We start from the raw sequence: 21,550 nt of genomic DNA, 5'->3' as shown, positions 1-21,550 counted from the left end.
GTGTCATGAACAGATTGGGCAATGGCCCTTCTGTTGCTATTTAGTGGAATTATTTGAGGAGTATTGGTGCTAAATGTTCTTTGGAAGTCATGGCGTATTCTGTGCTAAAACAGTCTGGCCGGGTCTTTTTGTGTGAGGTAACTTACTTTTTCTTTTTCTTTATTCTTCTCTCAGGCAGTATACCCCGACTGCAGCCTCCCCTCCCTACGATTCTCCAAATTCTGCCCCCTCTATTTCCCTCTTCTCTAAAATTACTGTTCCTACTTTTCTTCCAAACAAAGTATGCCTCCCAGGGATAACAACTGATCACAGCATGACAAAATGCACTAAGAGTAGGCTTAACCCATCACACCAGGGCTGGGTGAGGTAACACAGGAGTAGGCAGAGGGTCTCAAGAGCAACCAGAAGAATCAGAGATGTCCCACTCCCAAGGCTAGCAGTCATGTAGAAGGGGATGGTTTGGAATGGTAAGATCTGTGGGACCCTCAGCAGCTGTGAAGAGTGCAGCAGTGAAGTCCCCCACAGGGTGTCTGCAGCAGAGCTCAGGCAGGGCGCAGGATCTCAATGATCCTTGAGGCAAATTTGTATTGCATATGTAAAGGAAGGAAACCGCAATTAGTTTATAGAGTGCTGAGGATGGTGAACCATGGTGGTCAGCTCAGACTCAAGGTATTTTGCTGACAGACAGATCTGGATGGTCTTGAAAGTGTGCATGGCAGTGTTTGGTGTATATGCAGAGTGTAACACAGTATGTAGATGGCAAAGGGACAGTTATGACATCATGGAATCAAACATAATAAAAGTACAAATAGACTGCAGCTCAGTGTAGATCAGTTTGACCCTCCAGCAAGAAATTTTTCCAGGGTTTGTGGTCTTTGGGATGGTTTAAGGATGTTTCTAACAAAATGGAGTCTGACAGTTTTTATCATGGTCTCTTCAGCCTCAGCCAACCAGGATATTTAGAATATCACACTTATTGCATACACGGGGATGACATAGTTATTCCAAGGATGATTATCTGAGGCAGAGAGGAAAGACCATGAATAAAGGTGCATAGACCCATGCAGGGCCCATGAGACTGCATTGGAAAAAGACAGCGTAGAAGACAGCACATTCAGAGGTCTCTGGCTCTGCTTGTGAGACACCATAGGTGAGCTCTTCCACCTGCCCACCTGTTGTGAAGTCAGGTCCCTGACAGATGAGTAAAACCCTCCTTCCATTTTCGAGCTCATGGCAGGGATAATTGTAACACAACCACAAGAGGAAAGAGTAGCTTGTAGAAATTCACACCATCCCTTCACATATGGACTTAGCTACAGGAAGAAGATACACATGGGATGGCCCTTCTTGCTAAACCTTGAGTCCATCTGGAGTGAACTCAAACCCCAGAATGGAGGGCCTGCCTGTGAGAAAGATTGTGCTTCAGTTGAAGTAGGCAGATCCATATGGAATCCAGATTTGGAAGTCCAAAGACACAAAGTTGACACTATATCTCAAAACAGGGAGCCACACCCTTTGAATCCAGGTCTTGAGCCTGGCATCCACACCTTTAATTAGGCCACACCTTCCCTACAAGACTATATAAGGGCATGGAAGAGGGGAGCTTGGGATTTTTGCCACTTGGCCCCTCTTGGCTAGCAAGTGCAGTCCATCACCGGCATTACAGCCTGCTTCTGCAGGTTTGCAGTGTATACTGAAGACCAGCAGAGACATCGCCTCCTGGACTGAACAGCTGACAGGCCTCTTGGCATCTCTGTGCACAGCCAGCGGTCAGTGGATTAGCTTGACTGCAGCCTGTAAGTCATTCTCCTCAATGCCCTTGATCTAGCTTCCTTCATTCTCTAAGTTCTGTTACTCTGAAATTTTCATGATGTCCTTGTTTTTGACAGCTGAAATAGAATTCCATGGTGCGGATGGACCACAGTTTCACTATGCATTCTTTGGTTGAGGGACATCTGATTGTCCATTTTCTGGCCATTACCAGTAACATTGTAGAACAAATGTCCTTTTTGAATGGTAGAGCATCTTTGGTGTATATGCCCAGGAGTGGTATGCTTGGGTATTGAGGGAGTGCTGTTCCCTAGTTTCAGAGAAAGTGCCAGAATGATTTAAAAAAAAAATGGTTGTACCCTTTTGCACTCTCACTAGCAATGAAGGAGTGTTCCCCTTTCTCTACATCCTTAGGGGTATATGCTCTGTCTTGAGTTTTTGGTCTTAGCCATTCTGAGAGGTGTAAGATGGAATCTCTGAGAGGTATTGATTGTTTTTTCCTCATGTCTATGCATGTTGAGCCTTTCATTAAATGCTTCTTTGAAATTCTATATTTTTTCCTGCAGAGTTTTCCCTTCAGCCCTGTAGCCAATATTTTAATGGGATTATTTGCTTTGTTGGTGTTTAATTTCTTGAGTTCCTTATATGGACTGCATATTAGTCCTCTGTTGGATGTAGAGTATGTAAAGATCTTTTCTCGGAGGTTAGACTGTAGTTTTGTTTTTTGGCAGTGGCCTCCGTCTCATAGGAACTTTTCAATTTAATGATGTCTCATTTATGAATTGTTGATCTTAGAGTCTGAGGTGCCAGTGTCTCTTCAGGAAGTTGTCTCCTGTGCCAAAGAGTTCAAGGATCTTACACACTATCTCTTTTAATAGATTTAGTGGTCCTCGTTTTATGTTAATGTCTTTTGCCTCTTAGACTTGAGTTTTGCGCATTGTAATAACTTTGTACCTAGGATGGTTTCATTGAAATTCCCAGATCACTCTATTTTCCAATAAAGACACAGGAGACAGATGCTGTGGTGAAAAACCTGCTAGCTCAGAGAGGCAGAGAAAGCACCCAGCTGACCATCCTGCTCAGCTCACCTCCTGAATGAAAAGGTCCCAAAGTCTCATTAGCTCAGCTGACTGCCCAGGAAGAAAATACCTAAAAACCCAAGTCCAAAAGCTTCCAAAGGCCAAGGAGCCAAAGAGCTAGAGTGCAAAGTGCCAAAGAGCTCGGCTAAAATCCCAAGATCCTGTTATCCTGAAAGCTATCTTAATTGTTCCTCCACTCAAAGCATTGCCTACATTTAATCCCTGTCAGCTGCTTGCTTGCTCCACCCATTGACCTAGGGTTCACTTTATTAAATCCTGTGTTTTTATAGTTCACAATCTCAGGGGTCACAATGGGATCAAAGGCAGTATAAACAGTTCACAGTTTCAAGGACCAAAATGGGATCAGAGACAGGATTTTCTAGTTCACCATCTCAGTGATCACATTGAATCCAATATCGTGGACTACATCTGTTTGAATTTTTTTCCGCATTAGACAGGCAATAGAACAGCACCATTCATTGAAATTGCTTTCCTTTTTCTATTGTATGGTTTGCCTTCTTCCTCAAAAATTACATGTGTGAGTGTATTTCTGGATCTTTGATTGGATTCCATTGATCTACCTGTCTGTGTTTATGCCAGTACCGTGCACTTTTTATCACTGTTGCTCTATAGTACATCTTGAGATCAGGGACAGCCATCCCTCCAGAAGATGTTTTCATGTTCAGGATTGTCTTAGGTATTTTGGGTTTCTGTTTTCCCAAATGAAGTTGAGAGCTGTTTTTTCAAGGTCTATAAAGAATTGTATTGGTATTTAATGGGAACGGCATTGAATCTGTGGGTTGCGGTGGTAAGATGGCCATTGTTTCTTGGTTAATCCTACCTATCCTTGACCATGGAAGATTTTTCCATCTTCTCATATCTTCTTCAGTCTCTTTCTTCAGAGATTTGATCTTTTTTTTTCATACAAGACATTTAGTTCCTTGGTTACAGTTACATCAAGATTCTTTATATTTTTTGTGGCTATTTTGCAGGGGGTTGTTTCCCTGGCTCTACCCATCAGGAGATCAAAGCAGAAGCTCAGTCTCACAGCCCAACTTAGGGCAGAGTACAGGGAGTGCTATGGAGGAGTTGGGGATAGAAGGACCCAGATGGGACAGGATCTCTATAAAAGACTAACAGAGCCAAGAAACCTGGGCCCATGGTCCCTGCAGATTCCTGTTCACCAAAGAAGGACCATACATGGAGAAAAGCCAGGCACCCCACTCTGAGGTAGCCTATTGGCATCTCAGTCTCCATACAGGGCCCATAATAAGGAGCACATGGGTTGTTCCTGCCATGGACTCTGTTACCTGCACTTAGATGACTTTCCAGTGGCAGGGTACTTTCCCATGCAGCAGAGAAAGAGGATGTAGGCAGACCTGAGGAGACCTGATAGGCTGGGGTCAGTTGGTAAGGGAGAAGGGCTTTTCCTTTCTAAGGACTTGGGTAAGGAAATTGAGGGGCAACGGTGTTAGGCTGGGGCCTAGAGGAAATGAAGGAGGGGGTTACAATGGGATATTAAGTGAAAAAAATTTAAATATACTTAATTTTTTAACAGAATGTATAAAATGTTTCAAACACTTCAAAAGTTGTGTACAGTACGCAAAACTAGTTACCAACTGATCTAATTCAGTACAGCGAAATAAATGGAGTGATTAAGAGTCACTATGTGCTTGGAAGGTCTTGTCTCAAACTGATATTGAAATTTCGGTAGATAATTACAAAGACACATAACTTTCCTGTCTCAGCAAGTGGGGAACAGAGTGGAGGTGAAACACTAAAGTTCTGAAAATTATTTGTTCTTATGTCCTATAGGAAGAAGAGAAACCATATCTTGATTCTTCATTTTGGATAGAAATTGAACCTCAAACTGCCTCCAGCAGAAATGTCAGGGGACGAGGCAGGCAAGACCCGGGGCTCCACACATATCACTGTGCAGAAGATTTCCTACAGGTGGACCATCAGCAACTTCTCCTTTTGCCTAGAAGGAATGCGGGACACCATTTTGAGTGGGACTTTCTCATCAGGAGCCAATGACAACCAGAAGTGGTGTTTGAAAGTTCACCCCAAAGGCATTGACAAAGAAAGCAAAGATTCCGTGTCAATTTACCTGGTGTTGCTCAGGAGTCCGAAGACCCCAGTTTGGGCAAAGTTCCAGTTTTGGATTATAAATGCGGAAGGAGACAAAACTCTAGGAATGAATAGCCCACGAGTCTTTAAGTTCCTTCCTGGCAACAGACACGGATTCAAAATGTTCATGCCAAGAGATTTATTCTTGTCCTCGGCAGAACGCCTTCTCCCTGAGAACCATCTCACCCTGCTCTGCAACGTGAACGTGGTCCAAGACACCTATAGCATTTCTGAAGAAAACACAAAACCTGGGATAAAGGTTCCAAGGTGCACATTGACTGCTGACCTAGGGGAGGTGTGGGAGACATCCTGCTTCACAGACTGCAGCCTGTGGGTAGCTGGTCACGAATTCCAGGCTCACAAGGCCATCTTAGGGGCTCGCTCTCCAGTTTTCAGCGCCATGTTTGAACATGACATGAAAGAGAAACAAAAACACCAAATTGAGATCCAGGACATGGAGCCTCAAGTCTTCAAGGAGATGATGGGATTCATTTACACAGGGAAGGCGCCAAACCTCCGCAACTTGGCCCCTGATGTGCTGGCAGCTGCTGACAGGTATGGCCTGGAGCAGTTGAAGGCCATGTGTGAGGACGCCCTCTGCAGGGACCTCTCAGTGGACAATGCTGCTCACACTCTCTTCCTGGCTGACCTCCACAGTGCACAACAGCTGAAAAAGCAGGCCCTGGATTTCATTACAGTTCATGCTTCTGAGGTCTCTGAGACCTCAGGATGGAAGGAAATGGTGGAAGCCCATCCCCACTTGCTGGCTGAAGAATTCCAGTCCCTGGCTTCTGCACAGGGTCCCTGGCTGGAGCCCCTTCTAAAACGCCTGAAGAGATCCTCTAACCTGGATAGTTGTGACTAACTTTGTCTTCCACAAGGTCAGACCACCGTGCTGTGACCAGTGACCTCCAGGTACACCAAGGCATTGCTGCTGCATTTACAGTGGATCTGGGGAAAGACAGCCTGGTGGCTCAGGATTTCAAACATCTGGAATAAGTTGGAATGGTTGCCATGTGGGCAATCCTGGAGTCACATGTGGTCTACCTAACATCTGCCTCCTTGCTGTACTTTTTTCGTGTTTGTCTCCTGAGTTGGAGACTGAGAGTCAGAGTAGGTGCTTGCAACTAATGCCCCAAAATGATATTTTGGGGAGAGGGAACTCTTTTCTTTCAACTGAGTAAAACACATGACCAAAGGATCAGATCAGAGGAGAAAACAAATATTTACATTTAATCTTAAGAGGAGAAAAAGACAAAGCAACCTTCTCCTCCCCCTATAACTCAGTTTGTGGGGACTGGGGAGATAACTCAGTTGGCAAAAGCAACCTGGACTGTTTCCAGGACACACAGGAGTTTTCATCCATCTGTGACTGGACATCCAGGGATCTGAGACACTTCCTGGAGTACATGGGCACATACATCTCTGTAGGCAGAGCCTTACAATGTAATGTGAACTGAATAAAAATGATGAAATCTCTTGTGGTTTTCCATCGTGTTTATGCTCAGAGATGTCAAGTTTAGTCCATCCAGCTCTGCTCTGCTGTGAATGACTATACTAGACTCTTGTCTGCAATCCTAGCATAGTTTTATTAATAGTGCCAGAGGTTGGGTGTCCCTTATGGGATGGGTCTCAGGTTAGAAGTCAATGGATGACCAGTACCTCCATCTCTGCTCCATCTCGAGCCCCGCATTTTTTTGTAGGCGAGACAAATATAGGTCCAAACCGTTATGAACCTAGTTGTGCAAGTGTCCTTGTGGTATGGAGAAGATTACTTTGGAATAGAAACTATGAGAGACACCCTGGTGACTCTAGCATTTAGGATACAGGGAAAATGAAATTGTTGACGCCCTGGTGTCCCAGTAACTTGTGAGTCACCTTTCACGCCCCAGGACCACACACCTGGGAGCTCAGTTTTCTCATCTAAGAATAGCTGCACAACCCGCTCAGACACACATCTCTGTCAGATATAGATGGTTTAATTCATGTACCCTCCCTCCACGACTGATCATGATCAGGGACACATCCACGCCAAAATTCACTTTTAAAGTGAATTTTTCATTGTAAAACCTTAACCAAAGGACAAGAATCAATTCTATCCCAGGCATATTGTGGTAGGTAGCTAGACACCCTATTTTGACTTACTGTTAAGCTCATTAGCTGAGATATAGGGTTGGGGAACCTGGGTATCTTCCAGTTCCCTCTCCAGGCCAGAGGGTCTGGCAATAGTCCAGGTTTTTTCGTTCACATGAAAAAAGAACATAGAAGGGTATTATGGTTTACCTAGCGCAGAATTTACATTTAACATCTGTCAGTATTCTGTTTTCAGGAGCGAGTATTGAACTGTGAGCCAGGGAAGTCAAAACAGCTGTTCCTGTGTTAGCTGGCAAGGGCTAAGCATATCAGGGCATGTGTCAATGTTGAAAGGCTTCAACATTCCTTCCTTGGGTTTTTCCTGGTGTCAAATACTTACTTCTATATTTTATTCAAGATCTATGGGTTTATAGTGAGTCCTTAAAACAAAAGGGTTGACGGCAGAGTGCCAAGTTCACCATGTTAAGGGGGCTCTCTAGGCATGTGGGCTGGGTAGGAGGTGATCTGGTGTTTGCAAGGTCTTGTACTATGATGAACCCGCAAACTGCTTCCCGCCTCTGACATGCTTTCAGGAGTCATTGATTTGGGGACGTCCAGTAGGCATGAGAGGTCTCTGGAGGTGATCCAGTATTTGCAAGGTCTGTATCGTGATGCACCCCAGAATTGCTTCCAACCTCTGACCCCCCTGTCAATTATTCATTGCTGCATCTCTCTAAAATCCTGCATCAGAGCCAGGCATGGTGGCGCATGCCTTTAATCCCAGCACCCAGGGAGGCAGAGGCAGGTGGATCACTGTGAGTCTAAGGCCAGCTTGGTCTACAAAGTGAGTCCAGGACAGCCAAGATTACACAGAAAACCCTGTCTCAAAAATGAAAAAGTAGACACATCTGGCATTGGTGAGAACTGGTAATTTCTGGGTATTGACCAGGTCTGATTGAGCAAACTCCTATAGGATTTTGTTGAAGATGCACTGTTTGTTATTCAGATGAATTAATCCTTGATTATGAAGTTCCTGGTTTGATTCAAATAGTTGTAAATGGCAAAGTTAGTTTATGGGTATGATAAATACCTTTGTGGACCTCCAGATGCCTCACTAAGGATAGCCTTGTAGCACATTTGTGGCTGCAGATAAGCCTCCACTCCAGATGGCACCTTGAATCCTGGTATTTCACCATAAGTAGAGGCAAGTTTGTTTAAACCTTCCCTGAACCTAAGTAGGAATGAAGCTACCTGGAGATGTCTGAATGTACTCTGTTTCTTAAAATTAAAGACAGAAAAAATTATTTTCCTGAACTACCTATGAACTAAGAGGTAGCTGGATAACCTATAGTTAGGTCAGCACTAATTGGTGAGTCGTACATGTTGTAACCTTTAGGCCTTGTCACTCTGAACTCACTGTGACCTTATGATATAAATACTTAGATAAGAAATGTTTAGATTCAAAACATGTAACCTGTTGTATTTTAGAATTCATCTGTTTTCATGATTAATTGCCTTTCTTCGACTATGAGGTAATACCCTTTTCTCGGACATATAAGTATGGTCATCTAGAATAAACGGTGCTATAATTGGGAGGCTTAACTTCAGTTGAAGTTAAGATGCCTGACTTCATCCACGTTTTCTCTTGAAAGTGTGTAAGTGGTTTGTTTTCTATCTCTTTCTTATTTCTTATTTCCCTGTATATTCACCAATAAGTTAGCAGACGAAGGGCATCAGCTCTCCATGGCTAATAAGCCCAAATTTACATTAGCTAACTGGAGATCTCCACAGGGAGGCCTATCTATAGATCAAAGAGCCTCCTTTTATGACCCTCCTGATGTCTCTAGCCAGAAGCCACTTTTAAGGCCTCGGCCATAGGAAAACTGTGGTCAGCTTAAATTCTCCTCCTCAGTCGCAGTACAGCCAGTCCTTAGAGAGGAAACCTTGGGCTCTTTTTCTTCTTCCCTCTTTCAATCCTGATTGGTTGCCTGAGCCATCAGCTCTGACCACCCAAGAGATAAAGTGAACTGGAAGGGCATCTGCATCCAGTCCCAGAGACCCGACCCTGGAGCTCTTCAGAGCAGCAGCTGCGTGTGAACAGCAGAAAACATTTTTTGTACAAAAGACATAAAAGGATGAACTTTCGTAGGGATTCAGTTTATGAGAAAAGGGCCTTTTCTCTCTCATCTCTTTGCAGCTCATTATGTCTTCCTGAGCAAGAAAGAAATTGGAGTAGATATCAGAAGATGGAAAGATCTCCCATACTCATGGATAGGTAGGATTAACATAGTGACAATGGCCATCTTGCCAAAAGCACTCTACAGATTCAATGCAATTCCCATCAAAATGTCAGCACAATTCTTTACAGACATTGAAAGAACAGCTCTCAACTTCATATGGAAAAACCCTGAATAGCTAAGACGATCCTATACAATAAAAGACCTTCTGGAGATATCTCCATCCCTGATCTCCAGCTGTACTGTAGAGAAATAGTAATAAAAAATGGCATGGTACTGCATAGAAACAGACTGGTGGATCAATGGAATCAAATAGAAGACCCAGAAATAAATCCACACACCTGAGGACACTTGATTTTTCACAAAGAAGCCAAATTCACACAATCAAAAAAATAAGATAGCATCTTCAACAAATGGTCCTGGTTCAACTGGATATCTGTGTGTAGAAAAATGCAAATACACTCTTATTTATTACCCTGAATAAAATAAAAATCCAACTGGATTAAAGACCTCAACCTACAACCAGACACACCAATCTGTTACAAGAAAAGCTGGGGATGAGCCTTGAGCTCCTTTGCACAGGAGACAACTTCCTGAACAGACCACCAACAGCTCAGGCTCTAAGATCAACAATTAATAAATGGACCTCATGAAACTGAAAGGCTTCTACAAAGCAAAGGGCACAGTCAACAGAACAAAAGGACAGCCCACAGACTGGGAAAAGTGTTCACCAACTTCACATCTGACAGAGGGCTAATATCCAAAATATATAAAGAACTCAAGACATTAAACACCTACAAACCAAAATAATCCAATATAAGAGGGGTACAGACCTAAACAGAGAATTCTCAAGGAAGGAACACTGAATGGGTGAGAAACACTTAAAGAAAAGCTCAAGTTCCTGGTCATCAGGGAAATACAAATCAAAGCAAACAAAAAACCAAAACAAAATAAAACAAAAAACAGGGGGAACACAAAGTCTATGTTAAAACAAAACTAAACAAAACAACTACAACAACAACAGCAAACCGATAGGGGGAGATTTGCTAAACAACTAATGAAAACAAGGCAGGCCTGTGGCCCAGGCCTTTAATCCCAGCACTCAGGAAGGCAGAGGCAGATGCATCTCCCTGAATTCAAGGCCAGTCTGGTGTTCAAAGCAAGTCCAGGATATCTAAGGCTGTGTGAGGTCTTTGTCTTTCTGTGTCTGTCTCGCTCCATCTCTCTCTTTTTCTCTGTCTGTCCCTTTCTGCTTCTGTCTGTCTGTCTCTGGTTATACACTCTGTGTGTCTCTTTCCAGTGGTAGGAAGCCAGCCCAGCCATAAAAATTTTGACCTACAACCTGACTGTCTACAAGACATGACGAAGAAATGGTGTCTCAGAGCTGCTCGTGTAGGCAGCTACTGGTCTAACTTGAGGTCCATCCCAGGAAAGGGAGCTCATGCCTGACACTGTCTGGATGGCCAAGTAAAAGCTGGATAGCCCAGAGACCTAGAGTGAAACCAAACAGGCCTGGAAAAAAGTTAATTAAATGACTCCTATTCTGCTATACCCATAAATCAGTCCCTAGCTCAATAATCATCAGAGGCTTCTGTAGTGGGTTTGAACATGTTTTGGTTTTGATCCCAGTTGTGGGATGCATATTGGATGTGAACATGTTTTGGTTTGACCCAAGTGTGGGATGGTGGACAGACTTATGAGAGAACAGGTGATGTTTATCCCCTTAGAAGTCAAACCACCTCAGGGGTGGGACTGGGAGAGAGCAGTTGGTTTTTGCCAGCTGAAACACATCCTAGTACACACTCTTGGAGGATATATATATGAGCTGAAAACAAGAGGTTGGGCATTTTGGGTGTTGGTTTTGTTTGGCAGTTCATCACTCCACTTTGAGACTCTCCTAGAGAAAACCGCTCCAGGGAAGGCCTCGAGGCTCCAGGCTCCAGCTGCTGTTCCAGGTTCCAGCAGCAACTTTGGTGGAATTGCTGGTCTGCAGAAATCCTTCTGAGTATGCCAGGGGAATCGCTCCCAGGGACTAAAATCAAAAGGATCTACTTCTCCTGTTCCCGAAAATCTCCTTTCTCTCCTAGCTAGAATAGGTAGGTAGGTAGGCAGGTGTAACCGTTTAGAGAACCCCAAATAAAGTAGTTTGGAAAGGGCAAAGCCTACAGGCTTCCTCTGGTATCTAGTGAGAGCAGATGCAGGGACCAACAGGGAATATTAGGTGGATCTCAGGAAAACAGCCAAAAGGTGGGGGAGAATGTCGGAGGAAGAGGGGTTGAGGACACCAGGAGAAAAGAGCCCACAGAATCAAATAAGCAGGGCCCACAGGACCTCACAGAGACAGACTGAGCAATCACAGGGCCTGTGTCTGTCAGAGCTATGACCTCTGCATATATGTTTTGATGTTTTTGTTTTTGTTTTTGTTTTTTGAGGATTTCTTTGTGTAGTCCTGCTGTCCTGGACTGACTTTGTAGACCAGGCTGGCCTCAACCTCCTAGAAATCTACCTGCCTCTGCCTCCCTGAGTGCTGGGATAACAGGCATACACTGCCACTCCTGGCTCTGTTATGATTTTTTTGTTTTTTAGCCTGGGGTTTTTGTGGTAATCCTAACAATAAAAGTGAAGATGTCTTTAACTTGTTTGCCCAATCTTGGGATTGTTTTCCTCTGACTGGGTTGCCTCACACAGCCTTGATTTGAGGGTTTGATTCCAGGGTGCCCCACCCCTTTTTATTTTTTGAGACAGCATTTTTCTATGTACCCCCGGCTGTCCTGGAAGTTGCTCTGTAAACCAGGCTGCCCTCAAACTCACAGAGCTATGACTTTCTCTTCCTCCTGAGTGCTGGGATGGAGTGTGCTCCCACCGCCCAGTGTTGTGTTCTCTTGGTGTCCTTGGAAAACCTTGTGTTTCCTGAAATAAGACGGAGGAGAGGGACAGAGGTGGGAGGAACTGGAGGAGAAGTGGAAGGGAGGACTGTGGTGAGGCTGCACTGTAAGCATGAACAATAAATAAAGACAAAAAGGAAAAAATAATTATGCCACCTCACCAACCCCTCCCCAAAACACACACACAAAATTTTCATAAAGGAAATTGGTCTGTAATTCTCTTTCTTTGTTGGGTCTTCATGTAGTTTGGGTATCAGGGTAACAATGACCTCAGGAACATATGGGCAATGACCCTTCTGTTGCTATTTAGTGGAATTATTTGAGGAGTATTGGTGCTAAATGTTCTTTGGAAGTCTTGGTGAATTCTGTGCTAAAATGGTCTGGCCCTGGTTCTTTTTGTGTGAGGTAACTTATTTTTTCTTTTTCTTTATTCTTCTCTCAAGCAGTACATCCCGACCGCAGCTTCCCCTCCCTAAGCTCCTCCAGATTCTGCCCCCTCTACTTCCCCTCTCCTCTAAAACTACTGTTCCTAATTTTCTTCCAAACAAAGTATGCCTCCTGGGGATATCAACTGACCACAGCGTGACAAAATGCACTAAGAGTAGGCTTAAACCATCACACCAGGGCTGGGTGAGGTAACACAGGAGTAGGCAGAGGGTCTCAAGAGCAGCCAGAAGAATCAGAGATGTCCTACTCCCACTGCTAGCAGTCATGAAGATGGGGATGGTTTGGAATGGTAAGATCTGTGGGACCCTCAGTAGCTGTGAGGAGTGAGGCAGTGAATTCCCCCACAGGGTGTCTGTGGCAGAGCTCAGGCTGGGGGCCAATCGAGAATCTCAATGATCCTTGAGGCAAATTTGTATTGCATATGTAAAGAAGAAAATCACAATTAGCTTATAGAGTGCTGAGGATGGTAAAACATGGTGGTCAGCTCAGACTCAAGGTATTTTGCTGACAAACAGATCTGGATGGTCTTGAAAGTGTGCATGGCAGTGTTTAGTGTACATGCAAAGTGTAATAGAGTATGTAGATGGCAAAGGGGCAGTTATGACATCATTGAATCAAACATAATAAAAGTACAAATAGACTGCAGCTCAGTGTAGATCAGTTTGACCCTCCAGCAAGAAATTTTTCAAGGGTTTGTGGTCTTTGGGATGTTTTAAGGATGTTTCTAAGAAAATGGAGTCTGACAGTTTTGAACACGGTCTCTTCAGCCTCAGCCAACCAGGCTACTTAGAATATCACACTTATTGCATACAGGGGATGACATAGTTATTCCAAGGATGATTATCTGAGGCAGAGAGGAAAGACCATGAATAAAGGTGCATAGACCCATGCAAGGACCATGAGTCTGCATTGGAAAAAGACAGTGAAGAAGACAGCACATTCAGTTGTCTCTGGCTCTGCTTGTGAGACACCATAGGTGAGCTCTTCCACCTGCCTGCCTGTTGTGACAGTCAGGTCCCTGACAGATGAGTAAAACACTCCTTCCATTTTCACACTCATGGCAGGGATAATTGTAACACAACCACAAGAGGAAAGAGTAGCTTGTAGAAATTCACATAATCCCTTCACGTATGGACTTAGCTACAGGAAGAAGATACACATGGGATGGCCCTTCTTGCTAAACCTTGAGTCCATCTGGAGTGAACTCAAACCCCAGAATGGAGGGCCTGCCTGTGAGAAAGATTTGGCTTCAATTGAAGTAGGCAGATCCGTATGGAATCCTGATTTGGAAGTCCAAAGACACAAAGTTGAAACTAGATCTCAAAACAAGGAGCCACACCCTTTGAATCCAGGTCTTGAGCCTGGCAACCACACCTTTAATTAGGCCACACCTTCCCTGCAAGACTTTATAAGGGCATGGAAGAAGGAAGGTTGAGATTTCTGCCACTTGGCCCCTGTTGGCTTGCAAGTGCAGTCCATCACCTGCGTTACAGCCTGCTTCTGCAGGTTTTCAGTGTATACTGAAGACCAGCAGAGACATCGCCTCCTGGACTGAACAGCTGACAGGCCTCTTGGCATCTCTGTGCACAGCCAGTGGTCAGTGGATTAGTTTGACTGCAGCCTGTAAGTCAATCTCCTTAATGCCCTTGATCTAGCTTCCTTCATTCTCTAAGTTCTGTTATTCTGAAATTTTCATGATGTCCTCGTTTTTGACAGCTGAAATAGAATTCCATGGTGTAGATGGACCACAGTTTCTTTCTGCATTCTTTGGTTGAGGGAAATCTGTATTGTCCAATTTCTGGCCATTACCAATAACATTGTAGAACAAATGTCCTTGTTGTATGGTAGAGCATCTTTGGTGTATATGCCCAGGAGTGCTATGCTTGGGTATTGAGGGAATGCTGTTCCCAAGTTGCATAGAAAGTGCCAGAACGATTTCCAAAATGGTTGAACCCGTTTGCACTCTCACTAGCAATGAAGGAGAGTTCCCCTTTCTCCACATCCTTACCAGCATGTGCTCTGTCTTGAGTTTTTGGTCTTAGCCATTCGGAAGGTGTAAGATGGAATCCCTGAGAGGTATTGATTGTATTTTCCTGATGGCCATGGATGTTGAGCCTTTCGTTAAGTGTTTCTTAGAAATTTCATATTTTTTCCTTGAGAGGTTTCTGTTCAGCTCTGTATCCAATATTTTAATTGGATTATTTGGTTTGTTGGTGTTCAATTTCTTGAGTTCCTTATATGGACTGCATAGTGGCCCTCTGTTGGATGGAGAGTTGGTGAAGATCTTTTCTCAGACAGTAGGCTATAGTTTTGTTTTTTGGCAGCGGCCTCTGTCTCATAGGAACTTTTCAATTTAATGATGTCTCACTTATTAAGTGTTGATCTTAGAGTCTGGGCTGTTGGTATTTCTTCAGGAAGATGTCTCCTGTGCCAAAGAGTTCAAGGATCTTCCACACTATCTCTTTTAATAGATTTAGTAGTCCTCGTTTTATGATCATGTCTTTTGTGCTCTGGCACTTGAGGTTTGTGCTGTAATAACTATGGATCTAGGATGGTTTCCGTGAAATTCCCAGATCACTTTATTTTACCAATAAAGACATAGGAGACAGATGCTGTGGTGAAAAACCTGCTAGCTAAGAGAGGCAGAGAAAGCAGTCAGGTAACCTTCCTGCTCAGCTCACCTCCTGATGGAAAAGGTCCCAAAGTCTCATTAGGTCAGCTGACTGCCCAGGAAGAAAATACCTAGAAACACAAGTCCAAAAGCTTCCAGAGGCCAAGGGGCTCCAGCTAAAATCCCAAGATCCTGTTATCCTGAAAGCTATCTTAATTGTTCCTCTACTCAAAGCCTTGCCTACACTTAATCCCTGTCAGCTGCTTGCTTGCCCCACCCATTGACCTAGGGTTCACTTTATTAAATTCTGTGTTTTTATAGTTCACAATGTCAGGGGTCACAATGGGATCAAAGGCAGTATAAACAGTTCACAATCTCAAGGACCAAAATGGGATCTCAGACAGGATTTTCTATTTCACCATCTCAGGGATCACATTGAATCCAACATCATGGAACATATCTGTTTGCTTTTTTGACATGTAGACATGCAGTAGACCAGCACAATTCATTGAAGGTGCTTTTATTTTTCTATCATATGGTTTGCCTTCTTCCTCAAAAATTACACGTGGGCGTGTATTTCTGGATCTTTGTTTGGATTCCATTGATCCACTTGTCTGTGTTTATGCCAGTACCATGCACTTTTTATCACTGTTGCTCTATAGTACATCCTGAGATCAGGGACAACCATCCCTCCAGATGATGTTTTCATGGTCAGGATTGTCTTAGCTATTCTGGATTTTTGTTGTCCCAAATGAAGTAGAGAGCTGGTTTTTCAGGAGCCGTAAAGAATTGTGTTGGCATTTAATGGGAACGGCATTAAATCTGTGGGTTGCTGTGGTAAGATGGCCATTGTTTCTTGGTTAATCCTACCTATCCTCGACCATGGAACATCTTTCCATCTTCTCATATTTTCTCCAGTCTCTTTCTTCAGAGATTTGATGGTTTTTTTTTTCATACAAGACATTTAGTTCCTTGGTTACAGTTACATCAAGATTCTTTATGGTTTTTGTGGCTATTGTCCAGAGCGTTGTTTCCCTGGCTCTACCCATCAGGAGATCAAAGCAGAAGCTCAGTCTCACAGCCCAACTTAGGGCAGAGTACAGGGAGTGCTATGGAGGAGTTGGGGATAGAAGGACCCATATGGGACAGGATCTCTATAAAAGACTAACAGAATCAAGAAATCTGGGCTCATGGTTTTTGCAGATTCTGTGCACCAAAGAAGGACCATGCATGGAGAAAAGCCAGGCACCCCACTCAGAGGTAGCCTATTGGCATCTCCATCTCAATATGGGGCCCATAATAAGTAGAGCTGGGGCTGTTCCTGCCATGGACTTGGTTGCCTGTACTTAGATGACTTTCCCGTGGCCGGGTGCTTTACCATGCTGCAGAGGAAGAGGATGTAGGCAGACCTGAGGAGACCTGATAGGCTGGGGTCAGTTGGTAGGGGAGAAGGGCTCCCCCTCTCTGAGGACTTGGATAGGGAAATTGAGGGGCAAAGATGATGCCTGGAGGAAATGAGGGAGGGGGCTACAATTGGGTTATCAAGTGAAAAATATTTAAATATACATAAATTTTTAACAGAATGTATAAAAATTTCCCAAACACTTAAAAAGTTGTGTATTATAGGCAAAACCAGTTCCCAGTTTATCTAATTCAATACAGAGAAAGAAATGAAGTACTGTAAGAGTCACTAGGGGCTCGGACGGTCTTGTCTGAAATTCATATTCAAATCTGGGTAGATAATTACAGAGACGCACAACTTTCCAGTCTCAGCACGTGGGGAACAGAGTGGAGGTGAGACACTAAAAGTCTGAAAAGTTTTTGTTCTTATGTCCTACAGGAAGAAGAGAAACCATATCTTAATTCTTCACTTTGGATAGAAATTGAACCTCAAACTGTCTCCAGTAGAAATGTCAGGGGACCAGGCAGTCGCGACCCGGGGTTACACACATATTGCTGTACAGGAGATTTCCTACAGGTCGACCATCCACAACTTCTCCTTTTGCCTGGAGGGAATGCCGGACCCCATTTTCAGTGGGACTTTCTCATCAGGAGCTGATGACAACCTGAAATGGTGTTTGAGAGTTCACCCCAAAGGCATTGACCTAGAAAGCAAAGATTATGTGTCAGTTTACCTGGTGTTGCTCAGGAGTCCGAAGACCCCAGATTGGGCAAAGTTCCAGTTTTGTATTATAAATGCGGAAGGAGACAAAACTCTGGGAATGAGTAGCCCACGGGTCTTTAAGTTCCTTCCTGGAGACAACTGGGGATACAAAATGTTCATCCTTCAAGATTTCCTTTTGTCCCTGGCAGAAGACCTTCTCCCTGAGAACAACCTCACCCTGCTCTGCAATGTGACCATGGTCCAAGACACCTATAGCATTTCTGAAGAGGACTGGACACCTGCGATAAAGGTTCCAAGGTGTACATTGACTGCTGACCTAGGGGAGCTGTGGGAGTCTTCCCGCTTCACAGACTGCAGCCTGTTGGTAGCTGGTCATGAATTCCGGGCTCACAAGGCCATCTTAGGGGCTCGCTCTCCGGTTTTCAGAGCCATGTTTGAACATGACATGAAGGAGAAACAAAGACACCGAATTGAGATCCAGGACATGGAGCCTCAAGTCTTCAAGGAGATGATAGGATTCATTTACACGGGGAAGGCGCCAAACCTCCACAGCTTGGCCCCTGATGTGCTGGCAGCTGCTGACAGGTATGGCCTGGAGCGCTTGAAGGCCATGTGTGAGGATGCCCTCTGCAGGGACCTCTCAGTGGAGAATGCTGCTCACACTCTCTTCCTGGCTGACCTCCACAGTGCACAAGAGCTGAAAATGCAGGCCCTGGGTTTCATTACAGGTCATGCTTCCGAGGTCTCTGAGACCTCAGGGTGGAAGGAAATGGGGGAAGCCCATCCCCACTTGCTGGCTGAAGCATTCCAGTCCCTGGCTTCTGCACAGGGTCCCTGGCTGGAGCCCCCTCTCAAACGCCTGAAGAGATCCTAGCTCTTGGTTAGATGTGACCTAGCCCTGTCTTCCTCAAGGGTAGACAGTGCTGTGACCAGTGACCTCCAGGTACACCAAGGCATTGCTGCTGCATTTACACTGGATCTGGGCAAAGACAGCCTGGTGGCTCAGGATTTCAAACATCTGGAAGAAGTTGAAATGATTGCCATGTGGGTAGCCCAGGGCTCTGCTGTGCTCTACCTAACATCTGCCTTCTTCCTGGAATTGTTTCATTTTGTCCACTGACTTGAAGACTGAGTCAACTTAGGTGCTTGCAGGAACCACAGTTTGGAGAGATGGTTTTTAGGAGGTGTCGGGGGACCTGTTTTGATTCGACTGAGCAGAACGCATGACCAAGGGGTCAGTAACAATGAGAAAAGGAACATTAACATGTACTCTTAAAGGTAGGAAAAGACAAAGACTTGTTTTCCACCCATAACTCAGTGTGTGGGGACTGGAGAGTCAACTCAGGTGATAAAAGCAATGATGCTCTTGCAGAGGACACGTGGACTCTTCCCAGCACACACAGGAGTTTTCATCCATCTGTGACTGGACATCCAGGGATCTGAGACACTTCCTGGAGTGCATGGGCACATACATCTCTGCAGACAGAGCCTTGCAATTGAAATAGAAAGTGAATAAAAGTGTTTTAATCAATTGTAGAGTCCCTTTATTTTTTATTATTAATTAGTTAATTAACATTCTTTACTTTAGACTGGACCTTACCCTCTCCCCTCCTCCCTGTCCCTTTCTCTCCCCCCCTCCCTGTTCCTGTCTATCCTCTCCCTTCCCCTCCTCTTATGCCCCCCTCTCTTTCGTTTCAGGGAAGAGGAGACCTCCTATGGGTATCAACCCACCTTGGCATGTCAAGTACACCTGGTGGCATCTTCTATTGACACTACACAAGGTGGTCGTTGGTCCCCTTAGGGAAAAGGGACCCAAAAGCAGGCAACAGTCAGGGCCAGTCCCCACTCCTCCTGTTAGAGCCCACATGAGAACCAAGCTGTACCTGTTACACCTGTGTGCGGGTCTAGGTCTACTCCATGGATGTTCTCTGGGTGATGGTTCAGTCCCTGTGATCCCCCATAGTTCCAGGTTTGTTTTGTAGGTTTTCCTTTTGTGTCCTTGACCACTTGACCCTTTCAATCCTTCCTCCCCCTCTTCCATGAGCCTGGTGAGGTGGTGCATGCCTCTAATCCCAGCACTCAGAGGGGCTGAGGCAGGTGGATCTATGAATTTGAGGCCAGCCTGGTCTACAAAGAAGTCCATGACAACCAAGGCTACACAGAGATACCTTGACACCTGATATGCAGGATTTCTGATATTCTACCTCTTTGAAAGGGTCATTAGACACCACCGCAAAGTGTTGAGAAACATGGATCCATGCCATGTCTGCCAGGAAACCAGGCAGACTGCTGCAGACCTTCCCCACTCTTCACAGACCCAGTGCCACAGTGTCATGCCCACCTCTGCAGCAGACCTCCTGTGGGAGCCTCGTTTGCCCACTGTTCCCATCTGCTATGGATACCGCACATCTTCCCTTCTAACTCCCCTCTGCTCTTTCTTTGCCATCTCCACCAGCCCAGGACAGGCCCCCATGCTAAGCCAAGGGCCACTCTTTCCAGGGTAACAAGAAGTCCAAAGGCAGATCCATGTACCATCCTTTGCTCCCCCACTTCCAATTTCCCCATTCTCAGTCCCAGCTCTGTAGCAGAAACTCTTCTCTGGTCTTTCCTTCCTGTCTGAGACCTCATCTCCCCCTTCCAATGGGTCACACAGATCTTCTCCCCCAGTCTTCCTTACCCCAACACCCCCCATCATCCCAGCCCCCAACACAGCAGACCTTTTCTAGGAACAGGGCAGCGGAGCAGGGCAGGGAAACAGGTGAGGCAACCCCCCCTTCCGTGCGAATCCAGTGCCCCCGTCTCACCCCCATAGCTTGTACAGACCGCCATGTGCAGCCTTCCTTCCACCCACACCCCCCTACATCTCCTGTAGATCCCACAGACAATCCCCTTTAACCCCCTCTTTTCCACTCATGGCTGTATTCCAGCCACAAATGCAATCGCTCCGTGATAACCCACAGGTCAAACCTGCTAAGAAAGCTGCCTGTCATCTTCCTCTCTTCTGCTGCTCAAGATCCAAGCCCCGATTCCCCACCACAGCTGAGGCACAAGACATACCTTAAAAGGAACTTCATGAGAATGACAGAGGTTTTAAGGAAGTGAATAAATCCTTAAATAAAAGAATAGGCAAGCCTGGGTGTAGTGGCCCAAGCCTTTAATCCCAGAGCTTGGGGGGCAGAGGCAGGCTGACCTCTGTAAGTTTCAGGCCAGGACATCCAGGCCTATACACAGAGAAGCCCTGTCTCAAAACAAACAACAAAAACAACAACAAAGAAGTTAATAAATCCTTAAAGAAAAAAGGATGAGCTGGACAGTGGTGTTTGCCAGATAAGTTTCTTCTTTGGTGAGTGTAAATGTTTCTCTGAATCCCAGGAAGTGACTGTTGTCCTCAGACACCCCTCTTTGAGGCAGAGGTACATGCTCCAACGCTCTTTAAGTTCATGGCCAGCCTTCTTCACCTGACCTCATCCCCTCACCTTTGGAGATGCAATTCTGCAGTCTCCATGGGCACAAGTGGGTTTATTTCACCTCCTCCTCTCCTGCCCTCCCTCCAGAGCTGCCTGTACTATCACAGCTTTTCTAGGGCCTCCTGGGTTTTTTGTTTTGTTTTGGTTGGTTGATTTTTGTTTTTGAGAGAGGGTTTTTCTGTGTAGCCTTGGCTGTCCTGGACTCACTTTGTCGACCAGGCTGGCCTCAAACTCACAGAAATTTGCCTTGTTCTGTCTCCGGAGTGCTGTGATTAAAGGCATGTGTCAAACCAGGCTTTGTGGTGCATACTTTAATCCCAGCACTAGGGAGGCGAGACAAGCAGTTTGCTGTGAGTTCGAGGCCACCCTGTTCTACAAAGCAAGTCCAGGACAGCCAGGGATACACAGAGAAACCCTGTCTCAAAAACAAACAAATAAAAACAAAACAAAACAAAACAAAAGGCTTGCACTACCATGCCTGGCTCCAATTGCTTTCTGTAACAGGATTAAGTCAAGTTAACCCTAGGTCAAGAGGTGGAGCAGCACCAGCTGACAGGGATTAAACAGAAAGGAGGGGCACTGAGTTAAGGAGTATTTAAGACAGAGTGCTGAAGAAGAGCTTTGGGGGATTTTGACTTTTAGCTTTTGGCTTTTTCCTCTGGGTCATGAGTTGAGTAGGAAGGTCAGCTGGGTGCTTTCTCTGCCTCTCTGAGCTAGCAGGCCTTC

At 45.1% G+C, this 21,550-nt stretch overlaps 3 protein-coding genes across 3 annotated transcripts in view; 2 read left to right on the top strand and 1 right to left on the bottom strand.

The window, feature by feature from the left end:
• The window catches only part of LOC311589808 (speckle-type POZ protein-like), a gene marked incomplete at both ends in the record, with an annotated part of 41,471 nt that extends 23,240 nt beyond the window's left edge, over nt 1-18,231 (top strand). Inside the window, one exon of the mRNA XM_084768457.1 lies at nt 17,943-18,231. Within this exon, the coding sequence (XP_084624583.1) occupies nt 17,943-18,231 (289 nt within the window). The remainder of the gene's footprint in view (nt 1-17,942) is intronic.
• LOC311590337 (speckle-type POZ protein-like) overlaps nt 1-21,550 on the bottom strand; it is a 399,822-nt gene that overhangs the window by 75,420 nt on the left and 302,852 nt on the right. The window lies entirely within an intron of this gene.
• Nucleotides 5,101-5,803, top strand: LOC311590214 (TD and POZ domain-containing protein 4-like; the record flags this gene model as incomplete). Its single annotated transcript, XM_084769090.1, is given in 2 exon segments — nt 5,101-5,771; nt 5,773-5,803. Coding segments are annotated over 2 exon segments (702 nt in total).

The sequence above is a fragment of the Acomys minous genome (assembly GCF_964271855.1).
Source record: "Acomys minous genome assembly, chromosome: 19".
NCBI lineage: Eukaryota > Metazoa > Chordata > Mammalia > Rodentia > Muridae > Acomys > Acomys minous.
The sequence above is the reverse complement of the archived record's forward strand: the minus strand, read 5'-3'. Positions and strand labels throughout refer to the sequence as shown.